The following is a 17,336-nucleotide window of genomic DNA, read 5'->3' on the forward strand; positions in this document are numbered from 1 at the left end:
AATGTATTTATTGGCTATATTACCTGGCAGACAATACACAGAAATGGTTTTCAAAGATTTTGGTATAAAGATAACTCTACTTTATGAGTTACTGAGAAATCCAGATGATATTTTTAATGTGAATTGTATCTATCAATATATACCAATTTAAAACTCAGTTTTTAAAACAAATTACATTATAAAAAGAAATAAGCAAACTCAATAGTGAGAGAAATTATATTTTTAAAAGTTCCTGTGTTCTCCAAAAGAAATTTGTGAGAACAATGGTTTTGTTTCAGGTTTTACCTACCAGTGTTACTTTAACATTAGCTAAAAAGACAACTCCTTGCTGGGCATGGTGGCCCAGGCTGCTTTCTCTAGCACTGGAGGGGCTGAGAAAGGCTTTCAGTTCAAGGTCAACCTGAGTTATAACATAGCAGGACCCAGTCTAAGAAGACACTCTCTCTAACTGCTTCTGCATTGAGTCCAATACCACACAGGGCAAAAGCCCAAGTACGGACTTGAAAGAGAAAAGGACCGCAAGGACAACTGTTATTCTGAAACACTTTAGACCTCAGAGATGCACCCAAAGAACCTGGAAACCCCCCGGGGTCCTGGTAGCCCCTTCTGAGAACCTCTGACCGGGCAAGCCATTTGCAATGGCTATTGGTGCAGCGGGGACACTCACAGGTCTCCATGCCTTCATCGTCGTCATCTACCATGGGCTTATCGTAAGACTTGTCAATGGCAGCCCGGAAGCTCTCATTGCAGCCCCTTCCTCGAATGATTCGTGGCCGGGGACGGTGGAAAGGAATGTTCCCGTTCAGTGTCACCTCGGCGACGGCGGTCTGCAGACTTTCCAAGGAACTGGATTTCTTCAGACCCAAGGAAGGTCCCACATCTCTACTGGGGGAGCCTTGGAAGGTCAGAACAATACAAGATTAATGAGAGGCAGTAACAATTTCAGATCCAAGATTCTATGCTCTGTGGACACCTGCAGGGATAAAATTATTGGCTCAGTGATAGGTACTGGAATGTAGATGGAAAAATATATAAAATATTAAATAATAACAGTTAATTTCAAAAATATATCAGTGTTTTCTATCTATTTCCACTTGGAAAAGTTCTAAATTATTAATGAAATTGCTATAAAACCATTGTCTAAAGTAATACATACGTACATACATATATACATATACATATATATACACACATACATACATATACATACATACATACATACACACACACACACACACACACACACACACACACACACACACACATATATAAACACACACAAAAACCAGAATCATCAATGATTACATTTAAGATGCAGAAGCAGTGAGGATGCAGGAGAGTAATCTCTGCAATCTAACTGCAGCAACTTTCTATAGTGCAAAGTTATTAACAGCAGAAGGTGGACATCACAGTCACAGGCTCCATCCACTCTTTGCCATGTGAACAGAAGCAAAAGCAGTCTCAGGGACCGTGAGTCACTAGCACACTTAGCTGGCACCATGTAGAAAGGTGATTCTGGGGACCAGAATGTTCTATACAAGGGCAGTACAGATCTGAATAGACACATCACATCCGGGCTTCTCTCCCAGAGAGACAGAAGCGTTGACACACCAGGAAGCTAAAATTTTTGCTTTTATTTCTTGAAGATCCAAGGCAAAAAGGCTTGAGATACCAACTGCACCTGAACGTAGCAGGCGATCCAAACTACTTTCGTTAAGCCAGGGAGACAGCCCCATCCATCACTGTCTGACCTGGCACACTGGGGTGGATGTCAGCAGTCTCTAATGGCTGACACCTCCACCTGGGTGGGCCAGGTGACAGGGCTGGCTCCTCACTTATCTTCCTAAAAAAGACAGATAAAAAACAAAGAGGGAGGGTGGAGAAACTAAACAGCTTATCACCACATGGGGTCACCCGCCATATGTGGATCAATAATTAGGAAGTAGCTTCCGCATGTTACTACCTAGAAGACAAATGGCTGAGAAGTGGGCTCACCACAGCTCAGAGTGGGAAGACACAAGGAAAACTAACTGGAAGTGTCAAAATAAGAATTACCCTCTAATGCTTCATTTAGAGTGCGTATTTTACCTAATTTTCACCATGGGGGAGCAGTGCTCAAAAGGCCAGGGGTGCTGAAAATATAGGCAGACAGGGAAGCAGGCACCAACCTAATGGCAGAAAAAAATATTCTGCAAGTTATCGGCCTCAGGAGCCAATGAAGATAGATTTGCTTTATCAGCACAAGCTTGTGTGCATTTGATCACTTACTTTGTAAGTAAAGCACACACCGAATATTTGTTTCAAGGAGCACCATGTCACTCTAGCTCCTCACAGCATGTGACTGACACTTCTTACATTATTCACAAAGACAATGTCACAGGAAGGAAAATGAACAGTGTTCCGAAACAAAAGGGATGATGTTAAGGAGTCAAATACAATGGGAGCCACGTATTCCTTGGCGGGATTAGCTACCTTCACATTCTCCAGAAACAGCACCAGCGAGAACTTCATTTCTGAATGAATTATGCCTGTGAGATTTCTGACTTCTCTGTCTGTATTTGGGTCATGTGAAACATGTATTAGGCAAATGATCCCCAAGGATATGAGTATCTCTGAAGGTATGTCTATATATGTCTGTCTGTCTGTCTCTCTCTCTCTCTCTCTCTCTCTTCATATATATATATATATATGGAGAGATATATATCCCCAGGTGTGATTTCACACTTCCTGCAGGGACTGTCATCAAAATGCCACATTCTACACATGCAACTGTACAATAACCTGTCCTTCAAGAGAAGCTAGCTGAGACTTTAATGTACTCCGAATAACAAAACCTGACAGTGAATTTAAGAAATGGTCTGAGGGTCCTTCAGCATCAAGGAATTCTGCAAAAAGCCAAATAAAGGTGCAGAATAATTAAGCGAGCAAGAAAACTCTACAAGCAGGCCAGGCCCTGTATCTCTTAACACACAAAATTAGCAGCACAAATAATTTAGAACCTTCCTTCTCTAAATTATAACTCTCTGAGTAACATTTTATCACAATGCTGGTAATTGTGAATAGTGTGTTCATGAATACTTGAAATTTGCACAATAAAAAGCTTTGCACAGAGTTGATGCCATAGTGTGATCAGCAAAGGTACTCGGACCCTGTTGCTGGAACACGACCTCCCCCACTTGTGTACGTATGGTCCATGGCTACCGTCATTCCACCACTGTGAAATCAAACAGTTGCCAGAGACCCCATGGCCTCTTTGCCCAGATCGCTTATTATCTGGTTCTTAATCCAAAGAGCTCACTGCCCCTGTAACACAGATAGCATACATCAAAGTAAGAAACTCTAACAAAGACTCTAAGTGAGACACTGGGACACTGTGCTTACTAGCAAGCACAAGGGTTGGATCTCAAGTCCCACTAGAACAGTTCATAAGCTCAGCATTTCCTATGATAATAACAGAGGCGAGGTCTTCGATATAAAACATGGCAAAAGACTATTCACTACTATATGGAAAGCAGCATCTTCTTATTTTGAAACAATACTTTAATGCTCTCACTTTTATATCTTTAGATCCTTAGTATACATGCATTTTTTAATCTAAAAAAATCTTAAAGATGTCATACTCTCATTATTCTTTTTGAAGAAAGTATATTAATTGGGAAAAAAATTACAAGATCCCCAACTCCATAAATCAAGGAAACCACACATAGACTATCCTTTGTAGAGCAATGTTGTTAGTTTGACGCTTTCCATATATGAGATGAGCATTCTGCCACTGTGCTGCACCCCAGCCCTAGACCTGTTGTTCTGGTCTATTATTATTATTTTTAACAGAGTCTCACTGTGCAGTCCTGGCTGGCCTAGGACTCAGAACTCAGTAGCTAGAACCAAGGAGATACACCTGTCTCTGCCCCGAGTGCTGAGATTAAAGGTGTGCACCACCCCAGGCTTCTGATTCCTGCCTGCTAAAAAATATCCCTCTTGGGGGAAAAAAGTGACAATGAAGGCATCTCCTGCAAGGGGCAGAAAGGGGAAAGAAGTCTGTGTTCATCACAAGTGGCTCACAATGAGACAGCTATCTGTCTATACCAAGCTGTCAGCATGCCTTGTCCAAAGCTCTGGGCTGACCTGTCGAAGAATCTAGGCAACTCTGAAATAAAAAGGAAACGACTGAATGGCAACTCTGTTCACTGGCTAACACTGGGCAAGGAAAGCAGTCTACAGAATTTATCAATGGAGATTAAAACCCCTCAAGCCAAAAAGCATCCTAGTGTCTATATAAAGATCATCTTAACTCCAATTTAACTGCATGCATAGGACAGATGTGTACACTCAAAACCAGAAAGTGCCCTTCTGCTCTAAGACCTAACACATGAACCACAAAAACACATGGTTTGAATAGATGACGAATCTGAATCGTCATCATGAAAACTATGTAACATTTTTAGTTAAAGTATGTATGTTATTTTTTGCTCACAGTAAATTTTGTTCTCCTCATAATGGCTTTTGGTTGTTTCAATTACTGGACAGCATTCACCGTCACATATGAAGGTGTGCATATCTGCCTGGCATGGGGCGTACTTCTTTAAATCCTGAAGACTAGTAGGTCTAAACATTAACTGCTATTATACTCATGTAGGCTACCAAGACTTGTTCTATAGTTCCACTTCAGAATTTCAATGAATTTTATGTTTTACCAGAAAAATAGCTACTTAGCAAGATCCAAGGCTACAGTTAATTGCTCCAAACACAGCCAATCTTATAATTTATTGAATGCAACTTTATAATATATCATTTACTTCACAGAATATGGAAACGCCAAGTACATCCACAATAATCTTTATGCATGTATGTAGAACACACAGGCTGAAACTAATTACTACAGCAGGTTAAAAAGGCAAATTAAAGCTAATACGTGCTAAGTGATATAATTACATTATCCTGGATCTAGAATAATTAAAACAAGATTCCAAAATACACTAATAAATCATGCATGCTCAACTGCACATAGCACCCTGCTTAATTACACCGACAGACTCTGCTGATTATTTTCATGTACTAATATGAAAAGTAAGATATACTATACTGCTAAGCCTAGCCCATGTAGCCCATTATTTCTAGGAAATGATTAAGCAGTAAATTTAGAACAGATTCCAAAAGCTAATGAAGCCATATGCATCATATAGTTCAAACTAATGTCAGGGTTAACAATGAGCTAATCCCCGCATCTGAAAAAGATACAGGAGACAGCAGATGAAATACACAACCATCAGCAGCAAGGCCAAACGCTGTCATTTAGTGAAAAGTGTAGGCCAGTGGTCCTCAACCTTCCTAATGCTGAGAACACTTTAATACAGTTCCTCATGTTACAGTGACCTCCAACCATAAAATTATTTGGTGGCTAAATCTTAATGCAAATATCTGACATGCAGGATATCTGATATGCAAACCCTGCAAAAGGCCATTCAACCACTAAAGGAGTTGAGACCCACTGGTTGAGAGCTACTGATAAAGATGATGTTATTTTTCAAATAAAAATCACTACTGGGAGAACTGGCAATAACTAAGACATTACATAAGGACTAAAAAACCCAAGAGTCCAAATAAGAGATGTTTTCCTAGGATTTTGATTTACAAAGGAAAAAAAAAAATCACCACAAAAACACTCCTATGCAAGTAAGATTAAAAACAAATCTAAGGTGGTTTTTAACATGACAAAGGTAGTCTATCCCAATCCATCTGTTACAAATATTGCTGATGAATTTCTCATAACAGAAAAAAAAATGTATTTTCTCCTGCAATTCAATTTCCCATAACGAAAGCATCTAAGTGAGACCAGAATACCAGTGCTTACAGGCAACATGACTGGCAGCTCTATAATCACGCTCAGCTCCTTGAACCATGGTTTCTATGGCAACAGTCTAACTGTCCATTCTTACCTGCACTCTGGTCATCCACTGTATTGAGTTTAGTCTCGTCAGCTACTGTTAAAAGGTAAATGTAGACTGGTTAGCCCAGTTAGTCCCCAAAGCCTGACATGCCTTAACCCGCCCCCAATCTCAACCGTTAAAGCACAATTCTTAGGCAATATTCCATGCAAAAAAGAAAAAGAAAAAGAAAGAAACAACAAGCAAATATTCATAATCAAAAACTAAAAGGAGAAAAATAGCAGTATCTTCATGCAGTATGCCAGTCACTTCCTCTCACAATCATGTGTTATTTGTATGTTAGTGTATCATCATTAGCCAAGGCAGTGCACTGTCTAATTTTATATATATGGATATATCTGACAAATTAATGCTTTTAGTCTTGAATTCAAACAGCCACCAGAAAACAGCATACGTTATGGTTGATTAACAAAGGTTTTAAAATAATTTAGTTTACACGTGTATTAATTGAATTACTTCCAGGGGTAGATTTTGATTTAAAGAGAGACACTACCTGATTGGTGTCTGGCTGAACAACTATGGCTATTTCCCTCCTCTCATTTGCTCCCAAACTTGCTCTAGAATATATTCTCTCAAGGTATTAATTTGATTCAAGGCCGCAGTTGTTAAAACAGAAGAAGTTCTATCAGTTAGCACTTCAAGAAGGGCAATCAAGGAGGGCATTGGCAACCAAGCCCCAGACATGGATTGAGATAATGGTTTCTCTCCAAAAACGGTGTCCAGTTAAAAATCTCACCAAATGAACTCTCAGGGAAACTGCTTCTCAAACGGACAAAGTATTAAAATACCTCAGTTTGAAATGAAGCAACAAGGCACAGCATGGGTTTGCATCCTTTCTCATCTAGAAGCACATGTCAACATACGGCTTATCATGTCAACATGCTACTATGAATAGCATGGGTATCTCAAACACAAAGAAAACCAATTTTTGACAAATTGGCACATTTTTAATTTATTTTCTCTATTGCTAAAAATAAGTAGATACGTGTTTGGGACCTTCAGTTTCATCCGGCAGCATCCACGCCTTTATTCAGATAAAGATTCATGGAGATTGTACTCACTACCTAAATCCATGCTTTTTGATTTTCGGGTTTTAACGAAATCCAATTGACTGGCATCTGAAAATTGCTTTGTGCGTTTTTCTGACATACTCTGGCGTCCAAATCCTTCTCGTTGAAAAGCAAGAACTGGATCAACATCTGGACTCAAAGAGCTGGGGTAAAGAGAAAGAAAAACATGAAAATATTTACTAAAAAGTAGAGATATTCAATTTTAGAAAAGATCGTCTATCTTTTAGTGCATGGATAGATATAGATGCATATTATTTAAAGATTTAAACTAAATAACACAATATACCTCACTTTTAAAAGGGGACTAACTGGAAAGTAAGAGGAAAAATAAAAACTGATTCAATGTTAAAGTAAGTCTGTAGGTGTAAATTTTCTTCTCTGTTTCCTTCTGCCTGTTTCTTCATCGTGTTTGGTAATATATCATTATTTCTGCTTTTGTTTAAAATGAGTCTGCTATTTGTCAGACATTGGAAAGGCTGAATATTTGACAAGACTTGCCTTGTACTGTAACACGTAACTGTATAAATTGCAATTTAGCCATTTCAAAAAAGACGAGTTCTGATGGAAACTAACACAAAGACCTACAGCTGGATAATGTGCAGACACCAAAAGACTCTGGAACATTCCATCTGAAATGAGATGTCTTCATCACACCTCTCCCTCAAGGCTCAGGGAGGTAAAGAGAAGAAGAGGAGAAAGATGATAAGAACCAGATGAGATGGAGGAGTCTAACTAAACAGCATCTTCCAGACACAATAGGGCTGATGCACATATGCACTCACAGAGACTGGCAGCATGCACAGGACCTGCACGGGTTCAAGCTGGAGGGGGTCCCAGAACTGAGAGCGGGATGTGGACACAGGCTCCCATGCCTAACCCAGAAGGTATCTGTAATTCACCCACTTGCAAAGAAAAATCTAGCTTCTCCAGTGGAATCTCATTGGGTAAATTAACCACATTTAAGGGCAGGCCCCATGCCCAGCAGTAGATGGCCAATACAAAATGGTATTTTTTTTGTAGACCTTTTGTCTCACATTGATTTGTTCGGACATTTTTTATATTATCATGAGTCTTTTGCTCATATATTACTATCTCTGATTTTGTGTTTCTAATGGTGTGTCTGTGTGTGTTTCTTGTATTTTTTCTCTTTTTTTTTTGCCTGTTTTTTGTTTTGTTTGTTTGTCCATTTGCTTTTTAAAGAGAGAAAGAAAGGGCAGGGAGCTGGGTGGGTAGAGAAACGGGAAGGAACTGGAAGAAGTTGTGGGAGAGGAAAATGGTCAGTTTCCAGCATCCACATCATATAAACAGGTACTGCTCACAACCACCTGTGACCGTGACTCCAGCTTGAGGCAGTGCAATATCTTTTTTTTTTTTTTTTTAATTTTCCCCCACCCCCACCCCAATATCTTCTTCTGGACGCTGAGGGCACCTGCACTCATGGGTACATGAAAAAAAAATTTTAAAAAAAAGGATGTGTTCTGATCATGTGTATGTGCTTGTGTATGTGTACATTCTTTATCTTGTATTTTAGAAAAAATGCTGAGTAGTGAGTATGTAGTCCCTCTGAAATAGCCAATCACCTGAAAAGATCCCAGCTCGGTAAATTTCCAACAGAACATCTTCCAGTGAAGGTTCTGGGCCGGGCAGACCTAGCTCACGATAATACAGAAAGAGAGATCCCTGTTCTCTGCAAGTTCTTCAGAAACATCGCTCTAATAGCTGAGAGAGGACTGAAGTCTTGAGAAAGCAGGAGAAGCATGGCTACATTCAGATGACATTTGATTTGGGTGGCACCCACAGGGTGGCTGAAGGGAAGAGAAGAGGCAGGAGGCAACCAGCAGGTGATGAGGTTTTCCACAGTGCTTTCCCAGGGGAAGCTCAGGAAGGCCACATGGAACTGCTCTTCCTTATAAAATGCTTTAAGAGGTACTACCATGCACTCCTACACAGCTCCAGCTTCTCTCCATTTGATACACTGGAGAGATAAACACAACAGGTTTCCTTTGGAGGATACAGCCAACCTACCTCCCTAGCCAGGTAGAAGACCATCCACATTGGTTTGGATGTGAAATGTCCCCACAGAGGCTGGGTATTTGAAAGGTGTGTCACCAATTGGTGGCTTATTTGAGGAATGTGGAGGTGGAGTCTTGCTGGAGAAAGTATGTCACTAGGGAAGGGTTTAGGAGGTGGAGCCTTTCTGGAGGGAGTGTGTCATGGGGGGATTAGGAGGTGAAGCCTTTTGGGGGGGAGTAAGTCATGAGGGAGGGGGAGCTAGGAGGCAGAGCCTTGCTGGAGGGAGTGTGTCATGGGGTTGGGGGAAGGGGGGAGAGTTTCTAACTTCTCACTTTCAACTCTCTCTCCTTTTGCACATGGTTGAAGATGTGATCTCTCAGCTTCCTGCTAAGGCAGCCTGCTGTCATGCCTCTTCTGCAATAATGGACTTGCCCTCTGGAACTGTGGGCCAAAATAAACATTTTCCCACTAGTCCCTTCTGGTCATGGTGTTTTTTTTACAGCAAGAAAAACTAACTAACACACCCCTCCCCTCAGCTAACTAATGTGTCATGTTGGGGCTGTGAGGGGGCTGCTGCTGAGGCAGCTGAATTGACTATAGACTTGCCCATGTTTCCCTGCCTGTGAGCCACAATAAGCCTGCACAGTATTGTGTGAAATAACACATAGGTAAAGGGATGGGCTCTGGTCTGAGTACAGAGCACAATTTTAACTGCAGTTCAAACAAATGACATGGCAGCAGGTGGCTCTTGAAGAAGTGCTCAGCCAAAGGTGAAGGAAGGTTTCCAAGAAAACCCTACTGCTGGAAGAATGGCATGGAGTACTCTGAGCCCATTAGCCTTCATGTGCTCCCCAGAGTAGCTGGCTCACTCATCTCCTAAGTTACGGAGAGACCTCAGAAACACAGGTAAAAGCCCTTTGCATACTGCCATGCATAAGCTATGATCATTACCCAGTGAAGAGAAGCTATCTCAGATTATGCTAGTAATGCCAATGCTGGTGTCTTTAATAAACACATAAAGAAATGGACACCCTGCCTGATCGTGAATACCAAATACAGAGCAGGGTGCACATGTGACCCAAGGCAGGTGGGCAGGGTCAGAGAGGAAGAGATCTGTAGCAGACAGTGAACTTGTCCTTAAGTTCTTCTCCACCCACATTTCAGCAGTACCCCCTAAGTCAAAGGCCAGGAAAACTAAATCCCAGAGACCAGCCAAGGGCAAGGCAAGAGTTTCTATTTTTATGTTACTATTATTTTAGATTTTTTATTTTTGCATTATGTGTATATGTTTGGAAGTAACATACCCATGCGTAGGTGGGGGTGCCCTCCGCTTCCAGAAGAAGATATTGGACTCCACCCCCACAGAAGCTGGAGTCACAGGTGGCTGTAAGCAGTTGTTTATCTGATGAGGGTGCTGGGAACTGAACTGAGGTCCTCAGGAAGAGCAGCAGATGTTCTTAACTCCTGAGCCATCTCTCCAGCCCCCAGTTCCTATTTTTATAATGCTAGCCTAAATCTCAGTGCATGGCATTTTGTTAGCCCTGAAGTCTCTCTCAGTCTTTTCATTGGAGACACAGGATCACGACACTCAAAAACTTTTAACAGTCTGAATTTCTAAGAAGTCTTATCATTCTTATCTAGGAATCCAATGTATCAATTTAAATACTAGGATCAACCTTTGACAAAGATATCCAATAATATCCAGAGAAAAACATCCCCCAGAATTAGCCAGGTATAGTGGTGATTCTTTTAACACCAGCACTCCAGGCAGGTGGACCTCTGTGAGTTTGAGGTCAGCCTGGTCTACACAACAATTTCTAGGCCAACCAGGCCTACAGTAAGATCCTGTCTCAAAAATAAACCAAACAACATCCATAAGATAACCATGACTCAATTCTGTAGCAGCAAACACTAAATAATATATTTCTAGTAACAGTCATTCTTCTCTCTATGCAAAGTGGACTTCTTAGTTGCTTAGCAGAAAAACATTTTATGAAGTAACATGTGGAACACTTTAAAAACTGCAATAAAGCATTACATTTGTAGACACAATGATTTGAAATAGAGTTATTTCTTTATTTACACATGTATTTGTGTGTGATGAGCTTGCATCTGGTCACCTGTGTGAGGGTGCCTATGTACATGTGTGTGCAGGCCAGAATTAGCGTGTGGGTATCCTCCTCAGTGTTCTCTATTTACCGAGGCATAGTCTCTGGCTGAACCCAGGGTTCAAAGTATTGTTAGTCAAAGCTAGCTCACGTGTCCCTAAGGTTCCCCAGTTTTCATCTCCAGGTCTGCTAGTTGTGCCCAGAAATTATGTGGGTGCTAGGAATCCAAACTCAGGCTGTCCTGCTTGTGGGGCAAGCACTTCTTCCACCAAGCCATCTCATCAGCTCCATTAGTTGGTTTATTTTTGAGAGCCCTGCTTTTACCCATGGTGGCTTTAAACTTTCAATCTTCCTTCCTTGGTCTCCTGTGTACTGGTCTTATAGATGTACACCACCCACACCCTGATGAAATACAATTTTAACAGAAGATTCTAGCAAAGAATTTTTAAAGCAATTTAAATTCTTCCTGCCAACACTGCTTAAATCCCTACTAAGCACACTTTCAAATTTACTTCATATCCGCCCAAATATTGCTATTATCAAAATTAGAATTTGATGTTATATTTTCTCCTCTCTTAAAAAAAAATGGCTAATGGCTGCTACATCAATTACTAGACTGAGAAAAGTATATTCTATTGGTTAGCAAATTAGAAGTATAGTCATTTGACACATTTAGCCTTCCATAACTATGCAGTCAACTATAAATGCACACATTTTAAAATGTCAAATGAGCTTGCAAATTAATAAGACTTAAAATAACTAAATATTCTTAAAATGTGACATAATTAATTTTTCCTGATTAATCTGCTCATTAGACTTATTTCAGACACAATAAACAGTACACTAGAATATTATCAAGATAGAGTGCAAGGCTGGCAGATGACACCCTGAAGAAGCCATATCGACCCTTCGCCCCATTACTGAAATTCCAGTTATTAATCTTGCCTTGCTGACCTTCTGTTTTTCTAACATTTTCATCTGAGTTGAGGGAGAGATTGTCAGACAGGCAAAGCTAACATTCCCAGCCCTGTGGCTGAGCAGCTGGCATGCATGCTTAGATAACCCTCCCTTAGGGTTTCTTTGCCCTGTTTCCCAAGGAAAAATCCTAGATGTTCTCACCACCATTGCTTGTTTTTCAAATCCACCTCAGGGAAATTAGTGCTCCGAGCTCTCCCTGCAAGCCCACATCTTTGTACCAATGCAGATCTGTCTGTTCCTCTGCAGACCCCCTTCACAACGGCTTGTTATGGTGGAGACTCAAAGGCTTTTGCCTCCTTGAAGAACACCATCGAGACAGATGTAAACTTCCTTTCTGCTCTCGCTTCCAGCGAGCAAGCTGCAGTCACAGTAAGAGCATTGGTGCACTGCTCCCCCCCCCCCAGCAGAGGACAGGGCTCAGCTCTGCTCCCCCCCCCAGCAGAGGACAGGGCTCAGCTCTGCTCCCCCCACCACCAGCAGAGGACAGGATTCAGCTATTATCACATGTTCTCTGGCTCAGCTCTGCCTCCCCCCCAGCAGAGGACAGGGCTCAGCTATTATCATATGGTCTCTGGCTCAGCTCTGCTCCCCCCCCCCCCCCCCAGCAGAGGACAGGGCTCAGCTATTATCACATGGTCTCTGGCTCAGCTCTGCTCCCCGCCCCCCCAGCAGAGGACAGGGCTCAGCTATTATCATATGGTCTCTGGCTCAGCTCTGCTCCCCACCCACAGCAGAGGACAGGGCTCAGCTATTATCACATGGTCTCTGGCTCAGCTCTGCTCCCCACCCACAACAGAGGACAGGGCTCAGCTATTATCATATGGTCTCTGGCTCAGCTCTGTTATTATGTCCTGAATATCCAAAAGAGAATTCAAAGGAAAGAAACAAAAGCTAGTGATAAACTTTTCATGGGCCCAGGAACAGGTCAAGTTCTTTCAAGAGAACATCGGCAGAGATAGCAAACATATTAACCATGTTTTCCTGAGCTCGTGTAACGAAGATGAAGAAGGTGGGGAGGAGGGGGTAAGAAAAATGTGGGGAGGAAGGGTGAAGAGGAGACCAGGATGTTTTACTTTGTTAAGATCATCATGAAAATGTAAACACAAAATGCCAGTCCTTAGCACCTCCAACCTAACGCCTAATGTGAACAGGTGGGGAGTGGGTAGGAGATGCCCAGTGAAACAAGCTTTGTTTGATAACTTGCTTTCTACCAAGCAACGTAGACTAAATAACAGGTGTGTGAGTGCCATACAAGTTGAGTAGCATCAAATGCTTCCTTTTACTGTCACAAAGGAAAAAAAGAAAAAACAATTATTAGGAGAGTATTCTCAGTCTGTGTCTCTGACAGAAGCATCTCAAAGCCTAGTAAACAGCTGTGCTATAACTCTAGAGAGGACAGCTGGGTCTGGGGACTTGGCTCTGGGGACAAAGTCCTTGCTGCACAGGCATGAGGACTCACGTTCAGATTTCCAGCACACAGTCTAGGTACTGAACAGCTAGCCAAGCTAACTGACATAATCTAGGATCAGTGAGTGACTATCAAAAAAAGTTAGCTGGACAGCACTGAGGAAGACACCCAATGCCAGCTGTGTTGACTAGGTTTATGAGAACCTGACACAAGCCAGAGTCATCTGAGAGGAGAGAAACCTAACTGAGAAATGCCTCCATAAGATCTGGCTATAGATGAGCCTGTAGGGCATTTTCTTAATTAGTGATTTATATGGGAGAACCCAGCCCATTGTGGATGGGGCCATCGCTGGGCTGGTGGTCCTGGGCTCTATAAGACAGCAAGCTGAGCAAGCCAGTAAGCAGCACTCTTCCGTGGCCTCTGCATCAGCTCCTGCCTCCAGATTTCTACTGTTTGAGTTTCTGCTTTTAATGATGAATTATGTGGAAGTATATGTGAAATAAACCCTTTCTTCTCCAGGTTGCTTTTGGTCATGGTGTTTTATCACAACAATAGAAAACCCAACTAAGACACCAAACTATGGCTTCTATATGCACACTCCCAGGGGAGCACACCCCAACCCATGTGACATATATGCATATAATCCACAAACAGAAAAAAACCCTGCAATAGGTCTCCTCTAGTTCCCAGGCACATTAACTGTGAATTTTTAATCTAATTGTTGGAATCAATTCAGGAATTTGCTTAAATATTATTTATCCAATAAGAAGCTCCAGCCCTGGGCTGCTTACTCACCAGTCAGCTGAGTCACTGATGGTAGCCTTAGCCCATGTGCCGGCCTCCGTCATTATGAATCCCACATCATCATGGGAGCTGGAAGAGGACTGGTCAGAGAGGTGAGGAGGAAGCACAGGCAGCCTGTCATCTTCGATCATGACCGTGTCATCATGTGGCATGTTCACCGTGGGGGACAGCTGGCATTTACCTGACCAGTGAAAAGGAGAAATTCTAGATGTCAGTGCAGGTGCCAAGCCTGTTAATTGTAAAATTTTGCTACCTAAAGAACCCCCTAAGTCTTGGCATGCCCTCTCAACCTGAGGGAATGAGGATTTAGTATATTTATTTCTCATAAAGCATTGTCACACACAAACCTCGGGTCCATATGACTGCTTCTGCAGCGTCGTTATACAGCATGCAGCATGGCATGTGACCTCTCTGGTTTTAAGTTTCCCAAAGACAAGGATGACCTCCACATTGTCTTAATGTGAACATGATACACAGCTTCATAGGTATGAGAGTCCTTGGGGAAGTTTTACCAGGAATTCTGAAGGGGAACCCCACAAACTCACAGTGATCATTTATCTACTCATTCACTGGGTACAGGACAGGCAAGTGCTAGGTGACATCATCTCTGTCTTTAGTGAGTCACACCCTAACGAAAGAGGAAAAGTACCTAGAGGGCAGAATAAGTTCAGTGTGAGGACTGGGCCAATTGTGTGCACCCAGGCGGATGATGGGCGGATGATGGGCAGACGTGGGTAGGTTGCTGAGAATGTAAACAAACATTATCAGAGCTAGGTTTGGAATGGCAGCTATGACTTTTCTACTAGCAGGAATGGTGGCATTTATCCCAGAAAGTGGCGAGAAAATTAAACCATGATGAATCCAAGTGACACTTGACAAAGCCCGGCATACAAGCCCGAGAGAATGGCTTTGAAATGAGAGTGGCCTAGAAGTGAATGGCTTAACATAGATCCAGATGTGTTCTGTGAGGCTCTGAGGCCTTCACCGAGGGGACGGGATGTCAAATCTGATCATTCAGTTAGGAAAGGCTCCAAGTATCTCTGTCCTCTGTCTAGTCCCTTGCAGCAAAATTTGTTGAGGTTCGTAGTTCAGCATGGCATTCACACATCACAACCTTTCTTGGGACAAAATTATGTTCCAAGTCCTCGAGTCCCTAAAGGTAATGCTGGAGTATAAATGTTGTCCTTATCCCCTATCACTGGCAGTTCTGGCAACTTCTTTCCAAAATCTGTGCCATTTGTTTCTGAGCACAGATACCATGACAAAATTTTGGTCCAGGTGCACACCTGGTAAGAAGCTGAATTCACAGGACAACCACCATAGGACATGGTCTACGAAAGTGTGTTCCCAAACAATCAAGGAGCCATGACAATCTCCCTGCCTCCCTGATGGGATGGCAGAAGACACTCCCTCTAAGCCTAATGTCCAAATCTGTTCAGTCAATGGTGCCAGGATCCCAAGTAGTAAGTCTGCACCTGTGCCACTTTGTGCAACATGCTCTTTCCCACCAAAATAGAGTTTTCAAAACAGTTCAAAAAACCTGTACTATCATTTGAATATTAGGCTTAGGTCTAGCTTTAAAACTGAGGGTTCATTAGCATACTGGGTAAGCATAAACAAACTTGAAGGGTAAGTTTAACTCAGTGTGTCTTTCTCTGGCTGTTTCAGTAAAGAAACAGAAAACTACTTCAGCTGCTGCACATCTTTTAGTCCTTACAAAGACACTCGCTAGAAGTTACAAAGGCATCATTATTTCGCATGAAGTGGTCTGTTATAGAAATCATGCATGTTCACTAGAGCCTCTGTTCCACGTACCAGCTAGGAAAACTTCCTACTTTGATTGAAATGTGGCATTGTGACAAACTGTGGACTAGCAGCTTCTTATGCATGTTCATGACACAAAAGGAAATCAAATGGAATCACCAGTTTCTTCCCACTCATGCTGCAGGATATCAGAGCAGAAACCTGTTCAGCAAAATGTCACTTGTAGATCAGGTAGTAAATTCCACCACCACTGACCAAAGAAATGTATTCATTTAAGACATAGTTTGTCTCCGAAGTGGCCATATTGAATTCATAAAGCAAGGGTTCCTTCCCCTGACTGGAGAGGCATATGCCACATGATTAAATACCAAGTCCTCACCCAGGAAAAATTTAACCAAGGAAATGTCACAGAGCAATCATACTGCATACCTTTTAAAATGAAACATGCAACCCCTTGCATTGACACATATATTCTTAGTGAAAACCTTTAAGATATACAGAACACTGACTGGATCATACAATCCCTTTTTGAGTGTGTGTGTGAAATACTGTTTTGTGTAGAAACATTGTACTTTGTATGAGACACTGACAGAATCTCTCTATCCCTCTTCTCTCTCTCTCTCTCTCTCTCTCTCTCTCTCTCTCTCTCTCACACACACACACACACACACACACACACACACACACACACTCCACAAATGGTAGGAAGTCTCTCCTAATACTCTCCATTCTAATATTCTGTAAGATCTCAAGATCTGATCATCCATATTCTCCTCCTCTTAGCTTGCCTGTGAGGAACTACTCCAGGATCTGATTTTAGAAACCAGCAAAGGTACCAGACATCTACAGTTGAAGGCTACATGTTCCATCAAGACACACCAGGATCTCTGTTGGCCTTCAACACATCATAAACAAGAAGACTCTGAATCATGATTCAATGTGGCTTTAGTGATTTAGATGCTAAATCCCCCCCCACACACACACACAAACCTCAACTATTTCATCCACTATCTGCAGACTACAAAAATCAACATTTAGGTTCTTATAGAGTAAAACAATAACATACAAGATGATTGTTTACTAGACATTTATTCATGGATGAATTTACATGGGACGCAACACAATGCATGATATCAGGAATAAATGAAATGAAAATCGTCAGCAATAACTCATCATGAAACCAGCATCAATGACTCAGTTTTCTACGTCAAACTTTTAACAAAATGAAAATATTCTCAACATAATT

At 41.8% G+C, this 17,336-nt stretch overlaps 1 protein-coding gene across 6 annotated transcripts in view; it reads right to left on the reverse strand.

Annotated features, from left to right (window-relative positions):
- The window catches only part of Pard3 (par-3 family cell polarity regulator), a 539,860-nt gene that overhangs the window by 190,588 nt on the left and 331,936 nt on the right, over positions 1–17,336 (reverse strand). For 4 of the 6 annotated variants that reach the window (XM_036187591.1, XM_036187588.1, XM_036187587.1 and 1 more), the window contains 4 exons: positions 14,318–14,507; positions 7,007–7,158; positions 5,937–5,981; positions 668–895 (listed from right to left, as the gene is read on the reverse strand). In XM_036187591.1, the coding sequence (XP_036043484.1) occupies positions 668–895; positions 5,937–5,981; positions 7,007–7,158; positions 14,318–14,507 (615 nt within the window). The remainder of the gene's footprint in view (positions 1–667; positions 896–5,936; positions 5,982–7,006; positions 7,159–14,317; positions 14,508–17,336) is intronic. The other 2 variants (XM_036187590.1, XM_036187589.1) reach the window with 1 other exon arrangement.

This window comes from Onychomys torridus, chromosome 5 (genome assembly GCF_903995425.1).
Source record: "Onychomys torridus chromosome 5, mOncTor1.1, whole genome shotgun sequence".
In the NCBI taxonomy this organism is placed as follows: domain Eukaryota; kingdom Metazoa; phylum Chordata; class Mammalia; order Rodentia; family Cricetidae; genus Onychomys; species Onychomys torridus.